The sequence below is a fragment of the Sardina pilchardus genome, chromosome 22 (genome assembly GCF_963854185.1).
Source record: "Sardina pilchardus chromosome 22, fSarPil1.1, whole genome shotgun sequence".
Taxonomy (NCBI): domain Eukaryota; kingdom Metazoa; phylum Chordata; class Actinopteri; order Clupeiformes; family Clupeidae; genus Sardina; species Sardina pilchardus.
This window is the reverse complement of record NC_085015.1, coordinates 7,613,448-7,636,021: the sequence shown is the minus strand read 5'-3', so window position 1 is coordinate 7,636,021 and position 22,574 is coordinate 7,613,448. Positions and strand designations below refer to the sequence as shown.

At 42.8% G+C, this 22,574-nt stretch overlaps 2 protein-coding genes and 1 long non-coding RNA gene across 5 annotated transcripts; all 3 read left to right on the top strand.

The window, feature by feature from the left end:
- The first annotated feature begins 199 nt into the window (after window positions 1-199).
- LOC134069782 (uncharacterized) lies at window positions 200-1,660 on the top strand. The gene is made up of 3 exons (XR_009936857.1): window positions 200-304; window positions 480-836; window positions 1,580-1,660. It is a non-coding gene; the product is annotated as an uncharacterized LOC134069782 (long non-coding RNA).
- Window positions 1,661-10,100: 8,440 nt separating this feature from the next.
- Window positions 10,101-11,436, top strand: LOC134070554 (CD276 antigen homolog). Its single transcript, XM_062526942.1, has 2 exons — window positions 10,101-10,440; window positions 11,129-11,436. Exons 1-2 carry the CDS (start codon window positions 10,326-10,328, stop codon window positions 11,434-11,436), a joined length of 423 nt encoding a protein of 140 aa, XP_062382926.1. The 5' UTR covers window positions 10,101-10,325.
- Window positions 11,437-16,768: 5,332 nt separating this feature from the next.
- On the top strand, window positions 16,769-22,479 carry LOC134070201 (programmed cell death 1 ligand 1-like). Of its 3 annotated transcripts, none has more exons than XM_062526467.1 (6): window positions 16,769-16,892; window positions 18,664-18,759; window positions 19,051-19,407; window positions 20,859-21,137; window positions 21,375-21,448; window positions 21,644-22,479. In XM_062526467.1, the coding sequence occupies exons 2-6, from the start codon at window positions 18,714-18,716 to the stop codon at window positions 21,710-21,712; spliced, it is 825 nt and encodes a 274-aa protein (XP_062382451.1). In that variant the 5' UTR covers window positions 16,769-16,892; window positions 18,664-18,713; the 3' UTR covers window positions 21,713-22,479. The 3 variants fall into 3 exon arrangements, with proteins under 3 accessions (XP_062382451.1, XP_062382449.1, XP_062382450.1); XM_062526465.1 differs by lacking the exon at window positions 16,769-16,892 and adding an exon at window positions 17,558-17,688; XM_062526466.1 differs by lacking the exon at window positions 16,769-16,892 and having other exon boundaries at window positions 18,419-18,759.
- The last annotated feature ends 95 nt before the right edge of the window (window positions 22,480-22,574 follow it).

The window sequence follows — 22,574 nt, the reverse complement described above, 5'->3', positions numbered from 1 at the left end:
TGGAGGTAATATTGAAATAGTTGGTGGATGAACAACTTTAATGAAGGCATAACATAGCCTACTAGTGTTGAATCATAAAACGTCAGGTTGGCTGTTTGAATGTGGGCTCATGAAATGTGAACATCCATGGAAGAGGGCTGAAAAACAGTGAGGCGTTTATGTTTTTTATTCTGCGGCATCTGTAATGTTGTTTTGTTTGCTTTCACAGATTTGGTGAACCTTACCTTAACCGCATGCATTTCACTAAATGGGAAAGAGATGCAAAACATACTAGTCCTTTGCCTCGTACTGGCCTCTTTTCAATGTAAGAATACAAGATTTGTATTATTTTCCCCTTCAGATTAAAAGTCATGTTAAATTTGGATAGTCGTAGCCTCTTACCAATTACGTTCAATTATTGTGTGTGTGTGTGTGTGTGTGTGTGTGTGTGTGTGTGTGTGTGTGTGTGTGTGTGTGTGTGTATTTTCCCCCCTTTTCAGTCTGTGCATCTGATGGCAACAACACATTTGATGCAGCACTCGATGGCAATGTCACTTTGATCTGGAAATTTCCATTCAAGTTGGACCCTGAAAGTAATTTAGTTGTGCACATCCAGAAAAGTGAAGAATCTTCAGTGGACATTATTCATTTAGATCAAAAAGGACTAAAAGTATTCCCAGACTTCGTTGGAAGAGTTGAACTACTGCAAAATTCTTTTCCAAATGGAGTTGTTGCTCTAAAGATGGACAACGTCAGCGTCCCAGACACTGGAGCATACAAGTGTTTTATATTGATGTCTTCTAAAAAATCAGATGCACTCTATGGAGATCAGGGACTGTGTCATTTAAAAGTTCGAGGTTAGTTATATCACCTACACAATATCTTCGCAACCACCTCTGGGACAGTGTAGTGGTCATGTTTTGATAAACGAGTCAATGGGATGTTTGTAATCTGAGGACACCAGGAAATAAAGTGCTTGCAGAGTGCAAAACATTACTGAGAATTTGTAGAATTGAGAGGGAAAATCTGCACTAATTCTATGGTTGTGACAGACATAATCTGTGTGGATCAGATACAAACTCCGAACAGGAGGAGTTATTGTAGTTTACTGATGGTTTGATCAACAATGACAAAGTTGTGCAACGATGAATCAATTAGATGTTAATTAAAATTAATCGTCAACTATTTTGATAATTGGTTTGTGTTATTTGTCTGTCATTTGTGTCATTTTCTGATTGAAGCTTCTTAAACTTGAATAATTCCAGCTTTACTTAACTCTATGACAATGAACTAAATATCTTTGGAGTGTTTTTATAAAACAAGGTATTTGAAGGCATAATTTTTCACAATTTTCTGGCATTTTATCGATCAAAGAGCTAATTGATTAATTGAGAAAATAATTGGGAGAATATATTTCCACGCAGCATTGGTGTTAAGTCAAAGAGTCTTGCCGCCATACTTGCATTTAGACAAGGCTGCGCCTGCACCTGTGCAAGGAGTGTCAGAATCAGCAGGACTGGAGCACGATAGAATTAGCTGCTTTTGAAACTATCATGGACTTTAATTCACTGCTTGCTGTGTGTTCTCCCACTTTCTACAGCCCCATGGAGCCCAGTCCATAAAAGCAATGTGTCCATTGGGAGTGGGGTATACACCCTTCGCTGTGACGCTGAAGGGTATCCCCAAGGTCATGTCACCTGGTCAGATGGACATGGGAAGAACTTAACTGACCAGGCCAAGCTCACAGCCAGCGTTACCTCAGAGCGGCTTATTCACATCAACAGCCAGTTGAATGTCACCATCTCCACCAGCAGCAGCTACACCTGCACTGTACTGGACGACAGAGGAGTCTCTCAGGCTGCCACCTTTGTGTTTCCTGGTATGATATAAAATATGAGATGTTATCACAGTATAGAAATGTTTGAGCAATATGGCAGTAGTGAGAGTAGCATTGGTAAAGGATATCCCTGTGGCTGTGATTTGGCTGTAAGTTGCAGGTCATCACAGCTGTTGGTATATTGTTTACAGTGCAAAATGGGGAATGAGAATTTGAGAACTTACATACTTTTTAATGAGCCATTAATAACATGTCGATGCATGATTATTATTATTACAGAGGAGGACAAGTTAAGGCCCCGCTATGTCTTGACTCTTGCTGTACTGGGTGGAGTGGTGGTGGTGATGGTGGTGGTGGTGGTGGTGGTAAGTCATAGAGATGGAAAAGTTGCACAGGCTATATAACATAATATTCAATTATATTAGTCAACCAATGTCAATACAGAAGCTTATAAGTAAATGTATGCATGAAAAGAAGCAATATTTGTGTTTGAAATTAGCTTTTCTACAGGGCACTCACATTTTGATATGCTAACAAACACTTTTGGTCTGCTTGCCCTCAGGGACTCATCTGCCTGCAGCTAAGAGCAAGAAGAGCAAGCAAGACGGGCATATAGCGCTATAAGGGATTAGGAGACTGTTCGGAAAGTGTACCCCCTATACAGTGTTGCCACAGTTACTTTGATTAATCCGATTACTGACTACTGACTACTCCTTTTAAAAGTAATTTAGTTACTTTACTGATTACTTGAATGGGCCGCCGGCACATCAACATCTTCATTTGTGGGATCAAACAAATAAAATGGAATGAGGAAACTGTATAAAGCATCCATCAAGTTGTACATAAGCAAAGACATTACATGCTTAAAGCACAAAAGAAAGTGCATAAATATAAATTCCAAAGCACCAGTGCAATGGCTCATTTAGACATTCAGCCTGGAGCCGTAAAGTGAGATACGAGGTTATGAAGCCTACGATACAATTTCTCTGAAACTTAAGTCTTTTGTGCTTTGAGCATGTAATGTAATTTGGTTACTGCAAGCTATCTTGTTCATGAAAAAATATGTTGACCGTATTTATTTTACTCAAAGTTGCTCCCAGCAGCGTTGTAAATAGGTTGTTAGAGAAAACCTTTAATGTGATTTAGCGGTAACTACGAGAATGCTCATGAATACAGGCTCTGGCTTCTGCTGGAGACCAGGACCTTCCTGTATATTTATCTTATGACTGGGACATATCTGTATAGGTAATTGCTATTTTAATGCATTGTTTTAAATATATTTATTTATTTGTCTTTAATGAATTGAACCCCATTGTCTCTGCCTTAACACTTGCCGTCTTTACTTTGTTCATCACTTTTTAAGTGTAAAGAAACTAGTTTTGATACAAATTGATATTAAACTTTGAAGATTTTAACATACAATTGGATGTTGATGTGTCTTACTGCTTCCCAATTTGCCATTTGATCTTAATGCCTTAATTAAAAAAAAAATAGTAAAAATCAAACCGCTAAGGACACCAATTTTCTTTGTGATTGAAGAACGTATCGTAAATAAATAAATGTTCTTCCTTAAATGCTAGGGGGCATATGTATTTGACCCCTACATTAAATTAAATTCCCATAGGAATAGGAGGATTTTTTATGTTTTTATTTGTAAAGGCCAGCTATTTCATGGATCCAGGATATTATGCATCCTGACAAAGTTCCCACATCATCACATACCCTTCTCCATAGTTAGAGATTTGCATGGTGTTTTTTCCAGTTGGCCTATTAGCCTGTTTGATGCTCATTCAGCTCAAGGCAAATCAAACAGGCTAGGCCAACTCTGATACAGTCTTTGATCATAAATAGTGACCAATCCATGCCTTACCAGTAGAGGGCGGTAATATACCGAAGTGTACCACTGAAGAAATAGGTTCGAGTTAGGGACGGTTGTCACTTCAAGTTCTTGGGTTCATTGATCAGTTACTTTGTCTTTTCAAAGACACCGATATGGCTTTTCAGTTTCAGAGGGACTGCTACATGCAGGAGGTAAGTGTACAAATATTTTAATTTAGAACAGAGGTTAAATTCAGTCTGCAGCCAAGACTCCATGTATGCTAGCGTATCGCGTTGTACCCACTGATCTATAAAGAATACTTGATCCTAAACATACTGCCAAAAGGACAAAGTAGTGGCTTAAGGATAGGAAGGTGAATTCAAAGCTAATATAGACATGTCCAAACAGATTGATAGCTGTAATGAAATCAAAAGTAAGGTCTACAAAGTATTAAATCAGGTGTGACTTTTCTAACCCTGTTTATTCTATTCTTATTTTTTTTTTTTTTTTAATTAATTTTCAGAACTGTTGCCTTTTTCATTATGTTGATGTTGTACAGCTAAATTTGGGGCATACCGGGTGTGGCCATATACCTAGATGACGTGGTCATTTAAGAGCCCACCACTGAAAGCCATGACGAATGCCTCGATAAAGTTTTTGCAGCTCTGAACAAGCACAAATGAACCCTCAACACCGAAAAAAAAAAAAAAATCTGCACCGGCTATTGAGTATGTATTCCAGCTGTCAGCGAATGGTATTCCACCTTTCCTGTCAAATGTGGACGCCATCCATTCCCGAGCCCACCTCAGCTGCACAAGTCGCCTCTTTTCTGGGCATGACTGGCTACTACCTGAAGTTCCTCCCTCACTACTCTACCACCACGGCCCCACTGCGCCAGCTGCTGCGTAAGGGTGAGCCGTGGGTGTGGTGACGAGCGTGCTCTGATGCTGTGCGCTCTTAGCCTGGGTTTCCCATACTGCCTTGCGCGGTGATTTCTTTCACGCTGCTAAGGCAGTCTGGAAACTAACGCCCCCATTTTCGCCTGATGTTGGAAGCCAATCACAGAACAGGGGAGAAAGCAAGACCATGGGTGCGTCTCATGCAGCGTTTATACGTCCTCCCTCGCTCCTCGATGCCTCGATCCTCACTGATCTACATAAAGAATGATGGGGGGGAAACAATGGGATAGTCTATCCAGTGTTAGTTATAGATCAGTGAGAACGCCCATCGAGGATCGAGCATCGAGGATCGAGGAGGCATGATGAGAGGCACCCCATGATGAGCTATGCAGAGACGCATTTGATTGACATCCGTGGCGCCCAATGAACGGATCTGGGCATTTTTTCAAATACGAGAAAAATGGTCTGGTTGCCAGACCACGTCTCATTTGAGAAGTGGGAGGCGTTAGCCAGGCTAGTGCGCTCTCTCAAGGTGCAGCTTACCTCAGCCCCAGTGCTGGCTCACTTCGACATCTCCAGCCCCACCCTGGTTACCTGCGGTGCATCGGCCACAGGCATGGGAGCGGTGCCGTCACAGACTCAGCAGCGCGTGGAGAAGCCCATCGCCTTTGCCTCCCGGGCCCTCAATCCGACGGAGCAGCGCTACTCGGTGGGTGATCGTGAAGCATTATCCTGCATCTGGGCCTGCGAAAGGTGGCACCTGTATCTTTACTGCCGTTCCTTCACCCTCAGAACAGATCACCAAGCAGGCCCTGACTGCACTGCTCTCCACATCTGGGACAGGCCACAGGCCACTGAGGCTGCATCGCTGGTCTGATCGCCTCTGTCAATATAACTTTGACCTGAAGTTCACCCCAGGCAGGGATAATGTTGTAGCTGACCATACTGTCCTGCTCTGTCCCACCCCACCCTGCCATACACACACACACACACTGACAATGACACTGACTGTGCGGAACACAACATTGTCCAGATGCTACACACACCCCTCCAGACCACCGTATCGCTAGAGGAGCTCAAGGAGGCATCGGAGCAGGACCCTGTTCTTTTCGTGCCTACGTCCAGCACGGGTGGCCTCGCGAGGTGCCAGAAGAACTAGCAGCGTTTTCCAGGGTGAAGCAAGAGCTGTCCTGCTGGAATGACACCTGTGTGGCACGTGGCCTTTGCACAGTGGTGCCCAGCACTCTACGTGCACGTGTCTTGACCATGGCTCACGAGGGCCACCTGGGTATTGTGAAGCTGAAGCAGCGCTGCAGGGACCTGGTATGGTGGCCTGGGATAGACAGGGATATCGAGGCCCTGCTGAAAGACTGTCCTGCCTGCCTCTTGAGTGCCAAGACCGGTCATCAGGCTCCTCCACCTTTACAACCTCTTGTCTGGCCTTCTCAGCCCTGGGACCACCTACAACTGGACATATGTGGCGAGACACAGGGGGTTCGCCACCATCAACGCTTCCTTGTGGTTGTCTATGACCTTCACTCGAAAATGGCCAGAGCTCATCACCACTGGTTCGGTGACCTCTCAGGTCATAATCGACTTTCTGGACTCTCTTTTCTCCCGCTGGGGCATCCCAAACACCATAACCACTGACAACGGCCCTCAACTCGTCTCTGCAGAGTTCACGTCCTACCTCAAAAGCAAAGGCATCCGTCATGTCCGCACAGCGTACTGTAACCCTCAGGCCAATGGTGGCGCTGAACGGTTCCACCAGTCACTGAAGAACAGCCTCAGAGCGCACATGGTCCAAGGGTGGACCTTCCCTCTGGCCATCCGACATACGCTGCTTCATTACTTAACTGACCAGGCCAAGCTCACAGCCAGCATTACCTCAGAGCGGCTTATTCACATCGACAGCCAGTTGAATGTCACCATCACCACCACCAGCAGCTACACCTGCACTGTCATGGACGACAGAGGAGTCTCTCAGGCTGCCACCTTTGTGTTTCCTGGTATGATAGAAAATATGAAATGTTATCACATAAGTTGCAGGTCATCACAGCTGTGGGGATATCTTTTACAGTGCAAAATGGGGAGTGAGAACTAGCAGTTAAGAGGCCAAGTGAGGATGTCCTGGGATATCTGGACTCAAGGAACGCCTCCTGTCCAATAAGATATTAATAAATAGTTTGACCCGGATCTAACTGTTATCCAATGTAAACCATTGTCACAGGTAATGTTATCACATACTTTTCAAGAACACATTAATGTCCCATTGATGCATGCTTATTATTATTATTATAGACAAGGACAAGTCAAGACGTCACCATTGCCTGGTCCCTCCTCTAATAGGTGGAGTGGTGATGGTGGTTATTTTAATCATGAAACATCAGGTAAGATGGAACAGGTGTTCAGGCCATAACATGAGACTGAATGATATTTTTCAACCTCAACCTTCTCAATACGTAAGGGATAACGGCCGACGAGGTGACCGGTTCGATGGAAATAATGGCTAGGTGGAGGTCTAGAACTCCGGCGACGTGCGAAGCACGGAGACGGAGTTACCTCCGCCGTGCCATTATTTCCATCGAACCGGTCGACCTCGAAGGCCGTTATCCCGCTTATCTCCCGTTTGTATTCATAACCTGTATATTTAGAACATAGTTTTATTCCACCGTTGCGTCCGTTAACATCGCTAAAACTGTCTTGACTGTGGGACTACTTTCCGCCACATATCAACTTTCTACTTGCAGGACAAAACTGCCGTTACTAGTTCTAAATGGATGGTTGCTATGGCCAAAAGCCAGTCGTTAGTTCTAAATGGCTGGTTGCTACGGCCAAAAGCCAGTCGTTAGTTCTATCTCTCCCGTTGTCAAGCGGGCATATCCCAGGATTCTGATTAACTTTAACTTTGAAAGATCGCTACTTTTATAGCCTACATGGCATCCAACTAGCTACAATCCACCTCCGTCATATGCTACAATGTTACTATGGTTCTGCACGTCTGTATTTCAGCTCGGATGCAACGTGACAGTTCATTTAAACTTCGCAACAAGTTTGGCGAATTAATATTCAAGTGTGATACGGGAACTACTTCAGAGGTAGCAGGTTATACGAAGTTAATGGCCACCCCATCAGCCAATCAGAGAAGAGAATTCCATTGTTGAGGGAGATAAAGAAGCTTATCATAAGGATATATGCATGAAATGAAGCAATATTTGGCTTTGTGTTCTACTGGGCACTCACACTTTGATATACTAACACACACTTCTGGTCTGCTTGCCCTCAGGGACTCATCTCGCATCCTTCTGCCTGAAGTTTACCATAATACTAATACCGTCTTTATTCAAGCTGAATTTCGAATGCTGTTTCTTAATAGGAAGTAAGAGGCAACATGGATCTACACTGAAAAACGAAAGAAAATAAAAGAAAACTGAGAGATGACGCTGTGCGGCCCTTGCTGGTAGGTTCGTGTTTAAACTGTAGTTTTCCCTGTCCATTTATGCTTAGGGCCCCCAAAAGCTCAGCAGCGGCCCTGGCTCTAGGGCTGACCCCAACACAAAGCCAGCCTTCCTTATGATCTTATTCAGTCTTTTAGTTTCTCTGGCTGTGATGCTACTCTCCAACAGATGGCAGAAAAGAAGATTGCACTTGCAACAATACTCTGATAAAACATCTGCAACATTTTACAGCACACATTGAATGACCTGATTTTCCCCAAGAAAGAGCCTGCTTTGCCCCTTCTTATACAGCCTCAGTGTTGTGTCTCCAATCCAGTTTGTCTATATGAACCCCCAAATATCAAATTACTGTTCTTAACATATCCTTGCGCACGTGATATTAACTTCAAGTAGCCTATGTCAGTGCGCGGCACCATGTTCTGACCAATAACCTGCTCCTACGACGTGGTTTCACCTGCGACCTACTAGCCTACACAGCACTTCAAAATGACCAGCGTGGACATGTTTTCTAGAAATTCTAAAAGTGTTCGTTATTCTGCAACAGCAGCTAGCTGAATCTGTCAAGAAATTAATTCAGAGTTTAGTGCGTGACCACACCGCCGCTCTGTTTCCTACGTCTCAGACTCCAAAAATAGGGCACTACTCATTAAGAAGACACCTTCTGGAGTCTGCACTAATGAATGGCTTACGTACCATTATTTCTATGAGGTGGAAAATTACCTAGCCGGCATCCTAGTCGTCCAAGAAGGCCCATCCCAGTTTTCTCGTTATTTGAACCGATACGGAGATAGTTCCGTCATATTGTGATCTAAGTAGGCATGGAACCACACTCGTACCGGCTGACGCTGATGTCTTTCAGTGGATATAAAGGAGATCACTGTGGCGAATTTCCCGGGAACCAAACCGTGGTTGCGTATTTGTTGTCTCACTATCACAGCGTTTGAATGAACTTCCAGACTAGGCTACATACTGTAGGTAAGACAACTGGGACTTTTTTTTTTTATCTTTGTATTTACCTCAACTGAAAAGTGTGCTGCTGGATTGTAAACGTGCATGCGAGCGAGGAAAGTTGACACCCACGGCAATCTGTATGTATGCATGTTTGTATGTTTTTGTTGAATGTTGTGTTTGTATGCTGCTGAAACACTGTAATTTCCCTTGGGGATGAATAAAGTATTTCTATCTATCTATTCTATCTAATCTGCGCCCATCGCATTCAGCTGACGTTAAGTAGAACTTAGAAGTTTGAACTTTCTGCCAGGGGACAGTTAACATTTTGTGGCGTATAGGTCCACTCTAGTTGTCAATGGATAACTATTGAATTCTTACTTCCTTAGGCTACTTCGTATCTAATAGTTAACAACTTTTTTTTTCATACCGGTAATTTATGAGATCCGTCTATTTAATTCCGAAGTGCAGTAAATTGGCGCCATCTGGTGGCTATGAAATATTGTTTGTGAAGAGCCCTGGAAAATCTTGTCGAGTCTGATCATGACATTCGACGAAGCGGTCAGCGTCGCTTTTGTCCAGTCCTTTATCTTTCGAGATAATCTTCTGAATATCAAGATGAGAAAACGTATGCTGATAGTGCTAAGAGATTAAAAGCTTAGGCATGTTTGGTAAACGCCTGTCTTGGAGGTTATATTGCAATAGTTGGTGGATGAACAACTTTAGTGAAGGCATAATAGCTTACTGTAACATATTTGATTCATAAAACGTTGGCTGTTTGAAAGTGGGCTCATGAAATGTGAACATCCATGGAAGAGGGCTGAAAAACAGGGAGGCGTTTTTTTTTTTTTTTTTTTTTTTTAATTCTGCGGCATCTGTAATCTGTTTTGTTTGCTTTCGCAGATTTGGTGAACCCGCATGCATTTCACTGAATGGGAAAGAGATGCAAAACATAGGCTACTAGTCCTTTGCCTCGTACTGGCCTCTTTGCAATGTAAGAACACAAGATTTGTATTATTTTCCCCTTCAGATTAAAAGTCATGTTAAATTTGGATAGTCGTAGTCTCTTACCAATTATGTTCAATTATTGTGTGTGTGTGCGTGTGCGTGCGTGCGTGCGTGTGTGTTTTCCCCCCTTTTCAGTCTGTGCATCTGATGGCAACAACACATTTGATGCAGCACTCTATGGCAATGTCACTTTGATCTGGAAATTTGCATTCAAGTTGGACCCTGAAAGTAATTTAGTTGTGCACATCCAGAAAAGTGAAGAATCTTCAGTGGACATTATTCATTTAGATCAAAAAGTACTAAAAGTGTTCCCAAACTTCGTTGGAAGAGTTGAACTACTGCAAAACACTTTCTCAAATGGAGTTGTTGCTCTAAAGATGGACAACGTCATCGTCCCAGACACTGGAGCATACAAGTGTTTTACATTGATGTCTTCTAAAAAATCAGATGCACTCTATGGAGATCAGGGACTGTGTCATTTAAAAGTTCGAGGTTAGTTATGTCACCTACACAATATCTTTGGAACCACCTCTGGGACAGTGTAGTGGTCATGTTTTTATAAACGAATCAATGGGACGTTTGTAATCTGAGGACACCACACCAGGAAATAAAGTGCTTGCAGAGTGCAAAACATCACTGAAAATTTGTAGAATTGAGAGGGAAAATCTGCACTAATTCTATGGTTGTGACAGACATAATCTGTGTGGATCACAAAAGCTGTGCAACGATGAATCAATTAGATGTTGACTTAAATGAATCGTCAACTATTTTGATAATTGCTTTGTGTTATTTGTCTGTTATTTGTGTCATTTTCTGATTGAAGCTTCTTAAACTTGAATAATTTCAGCTTAACTTAACTCTATGACAGTGAATTAAATATCTTTTGAGTGTTTTTTATAAAACAAGGTATTTGAAGGCATAATTGTTCACCATTTTCTTGCATTTTATCGATCAAACAACTAATTGATTAATTGAGAAAATAATTGGGAGAATATTCCACGCAGCATTGGTGTTAAGTCAAAGAATCTTGCCGCCATACTTGCATTTAAACAAGGCTTCGTCTGTACCTGTGCAAGGAGTGTCAGAATCAGCAGGACTGGAGCACCATAGAATTAGCTGCTTTTGAAACCATCATGGACTTTAATTCACTGCTTGCTGTGTGTTCTCCCACTTTCTACAGCCCCATGGTACCCAGTCCATAAAAGCAATGTGTCCATTGGGAGTGGGGTATACACCCTTCGCTGTGACGCTGAAGGGTATCCCCAAGGTAATATCACCTGGACAGATGGACATGGGAAGAAGTTAACTGACCAGGCCAAGCTCACAGCCAGCATTACCTCAGAGCGGCTTATTCACATCGACAGCCAGTTGAATGTCACCATCACCAGCAGCAGCAGCTACACCTGCACTGTCATGGACGACAGAGGAGTCTCTCAGGCTGCCACCTTTGTGTTTCCTGGTATGATGGAAAATATGATTGTCACATAAGTTGCAGGTCATCACAGCTGTGGGGATATCTTTTACAGTGCAAAATGGGGAGTGAGAACTAGCAGTTAAGAGGCCAAGTGAGGATGTCCTGGGATATCTGGACTCAAGGAACGCCTCCTGTCCAATAAGATATTAATTAATAGTTTGACCCGGCTCTAACTGTTATCCAATGTAAACCATTGTCACAGGTAATGTTATCACATACTTTTCAAGAACACAATAATGACCCATTGATGCATGCTTATTATTATTATTATTATTATTATTATAGACAAGGACAAGTCAAGACGTCACCATTGCCTGGTCCCTCCTCTAATAGGTGGAGTGGTGATGGTGGTTATTTTAATCATGAATCATCAGGTAAGATGGAACAGGTGTTCAGGCCATAACATAAGACTGAATTATATTTTTCAACCATTCTCAATACAGAAGCTTATCATAAGGATGTTTGCATGAAATGAAGCAATATTTGGGTTTGTGTTCTACTGGGCACTCACACTTACTAACACACACTTCTGGTCTGCTTGCCCTCAGGGACTCATCTCAACACCAGCAGCTAAGAGCAACAGGAGTCTCGAAACCAAGCAGGGCGGGAATGGTAGAGCTAAGGGGGTGGGAGAATGTTCGGAAAGCGCATCCCCCATTGGAAGCTCTGATGCTAATGGACGACCAGTTAGAGTTAGCATTCCTTTGACAGCAATATGAACGGGGGTTAAAGGAATGCTAACTCTAACTCTCACTGTAACTGTCACAGCGACACCAAAAATGAACTACTACTGCTACTAGGAAAGATATTTTAACATTAATTTCCAAGGTCTGTTTTTGGAAGATAATGAACATACGCTTTCACTGGGGACCAAAACGATATTAATGATAGCATGGATATAGACCATAGACAGTAAAAGATATGGACAGAGCTATCACGTAGACCTCAGCAGAGACCAATGAAGCAAATTTCAACGGTTTTCATTTTGGTCCAAGTGTCTCCTGCGCAGGCTCAGGGGACATAGGCCCTACGTAGGCTCGTAGTCTGACCGAGTCTGACCTATGGCTACGCTCTCTTCTGGACGCATGCGCGTCACCTAACCTACGTCACTTTAGCATTGATTTCGGAAAAAAACGTTTATTACTCAGCCGATAAGACAGTTACGAGGTTATAACGGCAATCTCACAATGTTGTATTACTCCGAAAACATAAAAGGTTCGTACAAAGGCATAAATTGCTTCAGCTGTAACGTTATTTGATATCAAAAGTGGCGCTTAGGCCCATAGGATTCAATGGAATGGCTAGCTGGGACTGGTCTCCTATTTATCATGGCCCCCTTGATACAGACAGACAGCCCTCTCCAGAATGCTACTAGTAAATAGCCGTCCTTACTGTATAAACACACAGTCCAACTTGTCCATTGATCAAGCTATGACTTGCTGACTTGTTTGACTGGATTTGCTGCTTCAAAGTTTGTTCTTGTTTTGTTTGTTTGTCTGTTTATTTGTAAATTCAGAAATTGTACACATTAGCTTCCAATTCACACCAAAGATTTGCGATGAGACGAAACCATTGATAGGACGAGACATAAACTTTTAATTTTCGCTAGCTAGGTAACGGCTAAGGACTTTGGTTAAACTTGTATATTGTTGCAAACTAACCTGAAATACCTTACCATAAGTCACTTTGTGGTAGTCTATTCTACCTATGGTAGGTTAGTGTACCAACTGTCTCTGGGTCTAGAGCCTTTGAGAACAAGTGGCTGCGCACAAGAGCTTTGCTGAGACATTGACAGATCACGAACAAAGTTATTTTTTCTGTTTATTTGTTTAGTTGGGATATACAATTTCAACGTTTGAAATGTTGTGGCTTGTAGAAAATGGGTTCATAACTTACATCACTGAATGTAGGGAAATTCAGCAGATGAATCCAAGGTAATGTCTTTCTGTGCATGCAGACGCCAAATTTTTAAATTTTCAATTTAATGTCGCTTATAGAGCGCCAATACATTACACATGTCTCAAGGCGCTTTACAGAGTGTTAGACATTCAAAGAGAGCCCATGAGTAACAGGGGCAAGGAAAAACTCCCTAGAATTGGAGATACATATAGGAAGAAACCTCAGACAGACCCACGACTCAAGGGCCCAACCCATCTGCCTTGGGTCAGTTACAGTACAGTCATTTGTAGTTTGAAAGTTACAATGACAATGAAAGTTCAAATAGTCCAGTGTAGGGAATAAATTGTCCATTAGTAATCCATTAGTTATTTCGGAAGGTGATGGGTCGCTGGGATCCGAGGGCCAAAGATTCGGGCAGGGAACCACAGCAGGCAATGTTAGGGCAGTCATAGGGATGGCGAAGGCAATGGCGATGGTAGGGCAGTCAGAGGGATGTGACTTCAGGTGTGATGAGGGACAGGCACAGAGATGGTTGATGGCTGGTAATGGTTTACCTCACAGGTGAGGTATAGGGGAAAGGGAAGAGAAATAGAGTGTGTTAGTATTACTGTAAGTCATATTAAGTATTAATAAGTATATCAATGGTGATATAAATGGTTATACTATAGAGGGTTTACAAAACGCTTTTACACACCTCTTTTGTGGGGACAGGTGCGTAGCAATAGGTTACCCAGTTAAACCCGAAGAGGCATCCCGCACATCGTCCACCACGCATGCAAACATCCACCCACCCACCACGCACGCAACATCCACCCACCCACAATGCCCCCCCCAATGCCCCCCCCCCCAGGCGAACCCACACACCACCCCTGAACCGCGCGTCGGAGCAGCATGGCCGAGCATGGCCAGCCAGAGTCCGCCCACAGGCGGCGCCACCCATCCGCAGACACCCCCCACCACCATCCGCGAGCAGAGAGAACGGGGCCCGCGCCAGCCCCACCCCAACCACAACACCGCGCGAACACACACCACGGCCCGACCAGGACACACAGTCTGATCCGCCCCGCCGCCCAGGCCCCCCGGAAGCAGCGCCCCCAGAGCAAAAGTCCAGACTGCTTCATGTCTTTGGACGTGTCATCCTGTCATCCTGTTGACAGGGTCGGGAGGCGTAGGGAGGCGATGTAGTGTAATTAAAAACGTTAAAATCATTGGACATTGGTGTAATGTAATTAAAATCGTTAAAACCATTGGACTTCCACTCTAGAAACACCACCCCAAGAAGGCCCGGACCGCGAGCCCAATCCAAATACAATGCCGCAACAGCCCTCCCCTCCGCCATCCACTCCCAGCATTCCCACCTCCCCCGTCCCCCCCATCCCACTAAATGCACAGCCGTGCACATCTGATCAGACCGCATGCCCCAGCCAGACCGCCAATATACGTCCACGCAGAGCCACTGGCGAATGGAGCCGACACGAACCCCCCCCCCCCCCCCCCATCTACAGACGGCGACGGGAGGCCCCCCGCCAAAGACAGCGCTGCATTTTGCATATGTCCCGAGCTGGCCACAGCTATTTCAAAATGGTGCACATACATGGAGAGTCGACTCAAGCTACTGTACATAGGTATATTACGATATCTAAGCTAATAGGTATGCTTGAAGTTGGTGGTGGTGGTAATTAAACAAGAATGAGGCCACATTTATCAATGGGAAATGTGGATTTTGTGAACAAACAATCTCCCTTTAAGTGTAAAGAAACTGGTTTGTGCTAGCAAGTTTCGCTAGGCTTGAGGCCAGTAACAAAATCAGTTATGACATGTGTTATACAGTATTTTATACTTTTATGTACATTTCATATTAAACTTCAAGATTTCAACATTCAGTTGGGTGTTGGTTGGCGTATACCTGCAACAAACACGTGCCTATATTTTCTGATTCACTTTGATAATGCTAATGGAAATGATAATGGGAATAAAATATGTTTACTACTAGGCCTGAGTTATTTTGTTTTAGTTAATCCTTTGCTTATCCATCATCATTTTAACATCATATTTGCACCTAGATAGATAGATAGATAGATATACTTTATTAATCCCCAAGGGGAAATTACAGTGTTTCAGCAGCTATACACAGCATCCAACATACATAGGCCTACAAACATACATAAATTATTCAAATGTTATTTCTTTCACTCTGCTCAGGGACGAGTCATTATAAATTGCTATTGTAGTATGTTAAAAGGTCTTTCTGTAGCTGTCTTTCTTACAGCTTAGTTGACGAAGCCTCCAACTGAAAACAATTTTTTTGCTTGACCAGTAATTGTGTAGTGGATATGAGGTATTGTCCAATATATTTAAAAGCGTGTGCAGTATTCTTCTCTCCACCAACAACTCGGGGCTCGGCCCGCCGCTCCCCATACGCAGAGTACGCAGAGCGCGTATGGCCCCAAGTACCTGGCGGGGCCCCCCAAAACTAAGGTTGCTAAAAATTGTTTATGATAATTAATATATTATTACATTACAAAAATATAGAAATGAGTTATGAACAGGCCCCTCGTTATTCTTTCTTAATTGTGTACTCCATCACTCATTTCGGGCAAATTATATGTTTTTACCTAATATACCACTCTATCGATAGGACTATACCTTAGTATTTCACACACAGCACACTTGCACCATCCATCCAGTTTCAAATATCTGACCTGCTGGCATGCACGCACTTTCAGATGTGACAGTGCTCTGGTATATGGTGCGGAGAGATTCATGGGCACACCAGTGACTTGCCTTGGGCTACACCCGTTCCTGTCATGTCATCATACCCTCTCTTGAAATCACAAGACATTCATCTTCTTTTATTGGGGTCTGAGCTGTTTCTTTTACCCCCCCCCCCCCCTGCCCCCCTATGGGAGAAATAAAGAAGCAAAACTATAGGGCAGACATGCTAAATGTACAGCCTTTTTATAATCATACACAACCCTTAAGCCATTTCCTTACACTTTTAACTGCTGTTACAGTGATGTGTGCATCCACATAACTGGTCCGAACTCCTTCAAGCTGTATAGGCCAGGTAACATGAATAGAAGCACAAGATCTGATCAGGGACACACAATAAAGCATTTCAATTCATTGCTCCTCGTTCCTGAGATGGAGCCAGAGAAAGTGACATTGTTACGTTTGCAGTGCTCTCATGGGTTCCCACACACTAGCTTGGAGTCACACCTCAGGCAGGTATTCACTGGCTACCTGCCACACCCAGGTGAACTGTACAAAGAAAGAGAAAAGAGGGTGGTGTGTGTGTGTGTGTGTGTGTGTGTGTGTGTGTGTGTGTGTTTCGAAAAGTACTCACTGAAATGGTACAGCCTTCAAAGTCCTCGTGTTTTCAATTGGTGCATCCTTCTGCCTGAAGTTTACCATAATAATAATACTGTCTTTATTCAAGCTGAATTCGAATGCTGTTTCTTAATAGGAAGTAAGAGGCAACATGGATCTACACTGAAAACAAAAGAAAATAAAAGAAAACACTTGAGAAATCAAAGAACATGATCCTCACAGTGCTGCCAACACTGTCCAGGTGAGAGTGTGTTCTATGGAGCAGGTAAATTAAGGCATCCTCGGTAAGCTACCCTCTGGACGGTATGCAAATTGTAATGGGTCCATGTAGGTGGTCACCGGCGGTCTACGATGGGCCTAGACCATTCTCTCCAGTACTTTATGTGTAATGTCAAGGTAAGTCTAGTCATTGAGGGCAGATAGAGAAGGAACAAGCACGTGATTTTAACTTCAAGTATGTCAGTGCGCGGCACGATGTTCTGACCAATAGCTCCTACGACATGGTTTCAACTGACCTACTACACAGCTCTTCAAAATGACCAGCGTGGACATGTTTTCTAGAAATTCTAAAATATTTGGTCGTTCTACAGCAGCTAGCTGAATCTGTCAAAAAATGATTTTGAGTTTGGTGCGTGACGTGACCCCACCGCCGCTCTGTTTCCTGCACCTTACAAGCCCCTCCTCCTCAACCTCTTCTGTGTCTGACAGAAATAGGATTTGTAGCGTGTTCGCAATGTAACCGGTTTGCTCTGCGATTGGAGGCAAGTCTCTTCGTGAGATGCACCATCAACTTCGCAACTAAGAGGGCATCACACAGAAATAGTTGACTACCGGAGAGCTCACTATCTGATGTTGGTGTTTCAATGGTGTAACAACTTCTCGCCTTTTCATGTGAATGGGTAAAGCCAAAGGGTTATTTTGCATCCAGATCTACTAGTCTCATCTTGTTTAGTGGATGAGGGTCACTGTGTCGATCTTCCCGACACGCAAGGGGTGGTTCCACAGTGATGATGTCTATCGCGGCATGTAACTTCTAGGTAAGAGCACTGGGACTTTTTGTCGTTGTATTTACCTCAACTGGATATGTGCTGCTGGATTTTAAATGCAAACGTTGTAATGTTAGCGAGTAGCCTAATGTTGACACCCACGGCATTCTGCGCCCATCGCATTCAGCTGACGAATATAGGCGACATTGTCTGATAGAAGGTCATCTCTGCTTTGCTGTTAAATCGGAAACCTTGCGGCAATTAATCTACCATGATGCTGATAATGGAACTGTCTAGAAACGGTCTATGCGTAATTTATATTTCTCATTCAAAAAAGTAAAGTGGCACGAGTGCATCGCGATGCACACAGCAGCAGCAGCACCACCACAGCACAACTATCTAGCTAATTTGTCTTTTAATAATCAGCTGGTTTTACAATTGTATGGCTTATAGGACCACTCTAGTTGTCAATGGATAAACTATTGAATTCTTACTTCCTTAGGCTACTTCGTAGGCTATCTAATAATTGACAACTTTTTTTTTCATCATTATGAGATCCTGATGTATTCAATTCAGAAGTGCAGTGCATTGGCGCCATCTGGTGGCTATGAAATATTGTTTGTGAAGAGCCCTGGAAATTCTTGTCGAGTCTGATCATGACATTCGACGAACGCAGTGAGAACCAAAGCTGTCAGCGTTGCTTATGTCAAGTCCTTTATCTTTCGAGATAATCTTCTGAATATCAAAATGAGAAAACGTATGCTGATAGTGCGAAGAGATGAAAAGCTTTGGCATGTTTGGTAAACGCCTGTCTTGGAGGTAATATTGCAATAGTTGGTGGATGACCAACATTAGTGAAGGCATAACAGCCTACTGTAGCATAGTGCTGATTCATAAAACGTCAAGTTGGCTGTTCGAAGGTGGGCTCATGAAATGTGAACTATTGTGATGTAATGTAAAGTGATTTTATTTTATTTTATTTATTTATTCTGCGGCATCTGTAATCTGTTTTGTTTTCTTTCACAGATTTGGTGAACCTTACCTTAACCGCATGCATTTCACTGAATGGGAAAGAGATGAAAGACACACTAGTCCTTTACCTCGTACTGGCCTCTTTGCAATGTAAGAATACACGATTTTCCCCCTTCAGATTAAAAGTCATGTGAAATTTGGTTGTAGTCCCTTACCAATTATGTTAAATTGTTGTTGTTGTTGTTGTTGTTGTTGTTGTGGTGGTGGTGGTGGTGGTGTGTGTGTGTGTGTGTGTGTGTGTGTGTGTGTGTGTGTGTGTGTGTGTGTGTGTGTGTGTGTGTGTGTGTGTGTGTGTATTTGTGTCTCTGTGTGTGTGTGTATTTGTGTCTCTGTGTGTGTGTGTGTTTGTGTCTCTGTGTGTGTGTTTTCCCCCCTTTTCAGTCTGTGCATCTGATGTCAACAACACATTTGATGCAGCACTCCATGACAGTGTCATTTTGGTCTGGAAATTTCGATTTAACTTGGACCCTGAAAGGAATTTGGTTGTGCACATCCAGAAAAGTGAAGAATCTTCAGTGGACATTATTCATTCAGATCAAAAAGGACTAAAAGTGTTCCCAAACTTCATTGGAAGAGTTGAACTACTGCAAAACTCTTTCCCGGATAACGTTGTTGCTCTCAAGATGGACAACGTCAGCATCCCAGACACAGGAGCATACAAGTGTTTTGCATCGATGTCTCGCAAAAGATCAGATCCTCTCTACATAGATCAGAGACTGTGTCATTTAAAAGTTCAAGGTTAGTTATATCTCCTACACCTCATACTTTTGCAACCATCTCTGGGACAGTAATGAATCAATGAGAAGGTAGCCTATGTCATCTGAGGAAACCAGGAAGTAAAGTTATTGCAGAGTGAAAAACACTTTTGGGAATTGTAGAATTGAAAGAGGAAAAAAGACCTAATCTTTATGAATCAGACACAAGCTCCCAACAGGAGGTGTTATTGTAGTTTGATGGTTTGATCAACAATGTTGTGCAATGGGTGCAACAATTAATCAAATAGATTAAATGAATCACCAACTATTTTGATAGTCGGTTTGTGTTATTTGTCTGTGATTTGTGTCAAATTCTTAGTCTGGTTATCACCAGACTAAGCTCGATCTTTTAAGATTAAACATTAGTCCGGGGAGTCTGTGCCGTATTTCTACTGCACAAGAGGCGTGGTCAACGGGCATAGTTCAAATGACTCATTTGTACAATGTACGCATTTGGATAGTCCTTCAACCAATCAGACCAACAATCTGGGTGCACCTGGTGGATAAGCCTGTTTGTGATTGGTTCCAGCAAACGTGGACAGGAAGCAGGAGCGATAAATGTGCAGGTTTTCAGACTGAGCTGCAGGGCGAAATCCAATCACTGACATATCAGGCTGGGTTTACTCGGTCTATAAAATGTTAGCTTCTTAAGCTTGAATATTTTCAGCTGTACTTAACTCCTCTATGACAGTAAGCTAAATATCTTTAGTGTGTTTATAAAAAAACAAGGTATTTGATTTTGGGCTTTGAGAGATGTTTTCGCCATTTTCTGGCACTTTATCAATCAAACAACTAATCAAGATGAATTAATAAAAAAAGAATCGGGAGATTAATCTACTATGAAAATAATCATTGGTTGCAGCCATAGCCAAAATACATTAATACAAATATATTTCCATGCTTCATTGGTGTTAAGTCAAAGAATCTTGATGCTAGCCTGACGAGCCAGACCCACATCAAGATGTAGGGTCTGGGAACTCACCATAGGCAGGGCTCAAAAATAGGGGTGGGATAAACGGTTGTCTTTCAAATTCCCTCTCCACACAATAGGATAGTGCTACAACCAGTCAAGTAGCAGGATGGGGAATTCACGCTTAACGGTCACAACTTATGGTCGCAGGTCAGTCGTCATTATGTGAAGCCCATCCAATGACTCTATACACGATGTGATTTGCCCGATAGAAATTCAATTTTACCAGCTCGCAAGCCAGTGGAGAGTTGCAAGACTACCCTGGCAGCAAATTGCATCTGCTGCTGCTAGGGTGCATCTAGATTTCTAGGCTATCTTGCTGCCATACTTACATTCAAACAAACCTGCACCTGTGCAAGACGTGTCATAGAATCCGTAGGAATGGAACAATATCGAATTAGCTGTTATTGAAACTGCATGGACTGAAATTCACTGCTTTTTATGTGTTCTCCTACCTTCTACAGCCCCATGGAGCCCAGTCCATAAAAGCAATGTCTCCATCGGCAGTGGGGTACACACCCTTCGTTGTGAAGCTGAAGGTTATCCCTTAGGTCACGTCACCTGGACAGATGGACATGGCAAGAAGTTAACTGCCCAGGCCAAGCTCATAACCAGCATTACCTCAGAGCAGCTTATTCACATCGACAGCCAGTTGAATGTCACCATCTCCACCAGCAGCAACTACACCTGCACTGTCATGGATGACAGAGGAGTCTCTCAGGCTGCCACCTTTGTGTTTCCTGGTATGATATAAAATATGAAATGTTATCACAGTATAGAAATGTTTAAGCAATATGGCAGTAGTGAGAGTAGCATTGGTAAAGGATATCCCCGTGGCTGTGATTTGGCTGTAAGCTGCAGGTCATCACAGCTGTTGGTATATTGTTTATAGTGCAAAATGGGGAATGAGAATTTGAGAACTTACATACTTTTTAATGACCCATTAATAACACATCGATGCATGCCTATTATTATTACAGAGGAGGACAAGTCGAGGCCCGGCTATGTCTTGACTCTGGCTGTACTGGGTGGAGTGGTGATGGTGATGGTGGTGGTAAGTCATAGAGATGGAAAAGTTGCACAGGCTTTAACATAATATTCAATTATATTAGTCAACCAATGTCAATACAGAAGCTTATAAGTAAATGTATGCATGAAATGAAGCAATATTTGTGTTTGAAATGAGCTTTTCTACAGGGCACTCATATTTTGATATGCTAACAAAAACTTTTGGTCTGCTTGCCCTCAGGGACTCCTCTGCCTGCAGCTAAGAGCAAGAAGGGCAAGAAGAGCAAGCAGGACGTGCATACAGCGCTAAGGGAGTAGGAGAATGTTCGGAAAGTGGACCCCCTAGCTCTGATGCTGATTGACCAGTTAGAGTTAGCATAAAAATGAACTGGGGTCATAGGAATGCTATTCTAACAGGTCACTGTCACAGTCGTTGTCACTTTAACTGCCACAGTGACCCCAAAATGAACTGGTCATCCAGAGACACTGTGACCTCAAATAGCTTTACATCTAAAGCGTTATATACCTAAATGTCTAAATTAGACATTGCGCTGTCGCTTTGGAATTTCTATTCATGCACTTTATTTTGTGCTTTGAGAACAAAATGTCTTTGATCATGTACAAAATGATGGATGCTTTCTACAGTTGCCTCATTCCATTTCATTTGTTTGATTCCACAAATGAAGATGTTGAGGTGCCGGCGGCCCATTAGTGGGCAGCACAGTGTCCCCTAGTGGACTGCAAAATGTTTTTACAAGAAGCAATTTTCTTTTGTTGCAAATACTGGTTACTGCAAGCAATCTTGTTCATGAACAAATATGTTGACTGTATTTATTTTACTCAAAGTTGCTCCCAGCAGCGTTGTAAATAGGTTGTTAGAGAAAACCTTTAATGTGATTTGGCGGTAAGAGAAAATGCTAATGAACACACGCTCTGGCTTCTGCTGGAGACCAGGTCCTTCCTGTATATTTATCTTATGACTGGGATATATCTGTATTAGGTAATTGCTAATTTAATGCATTTTTTAAATATATATTGGTCTTTCATGAATTGAACCCCATTGTCTCTGCCTTAACACATGCCGTCTTTGCTTTGTTCATCACTTTTTAAGTGTAAAGAAATTGGTTGATAATAAAGTTGATATTAAACTTGAACATACAATTGGATGTTGA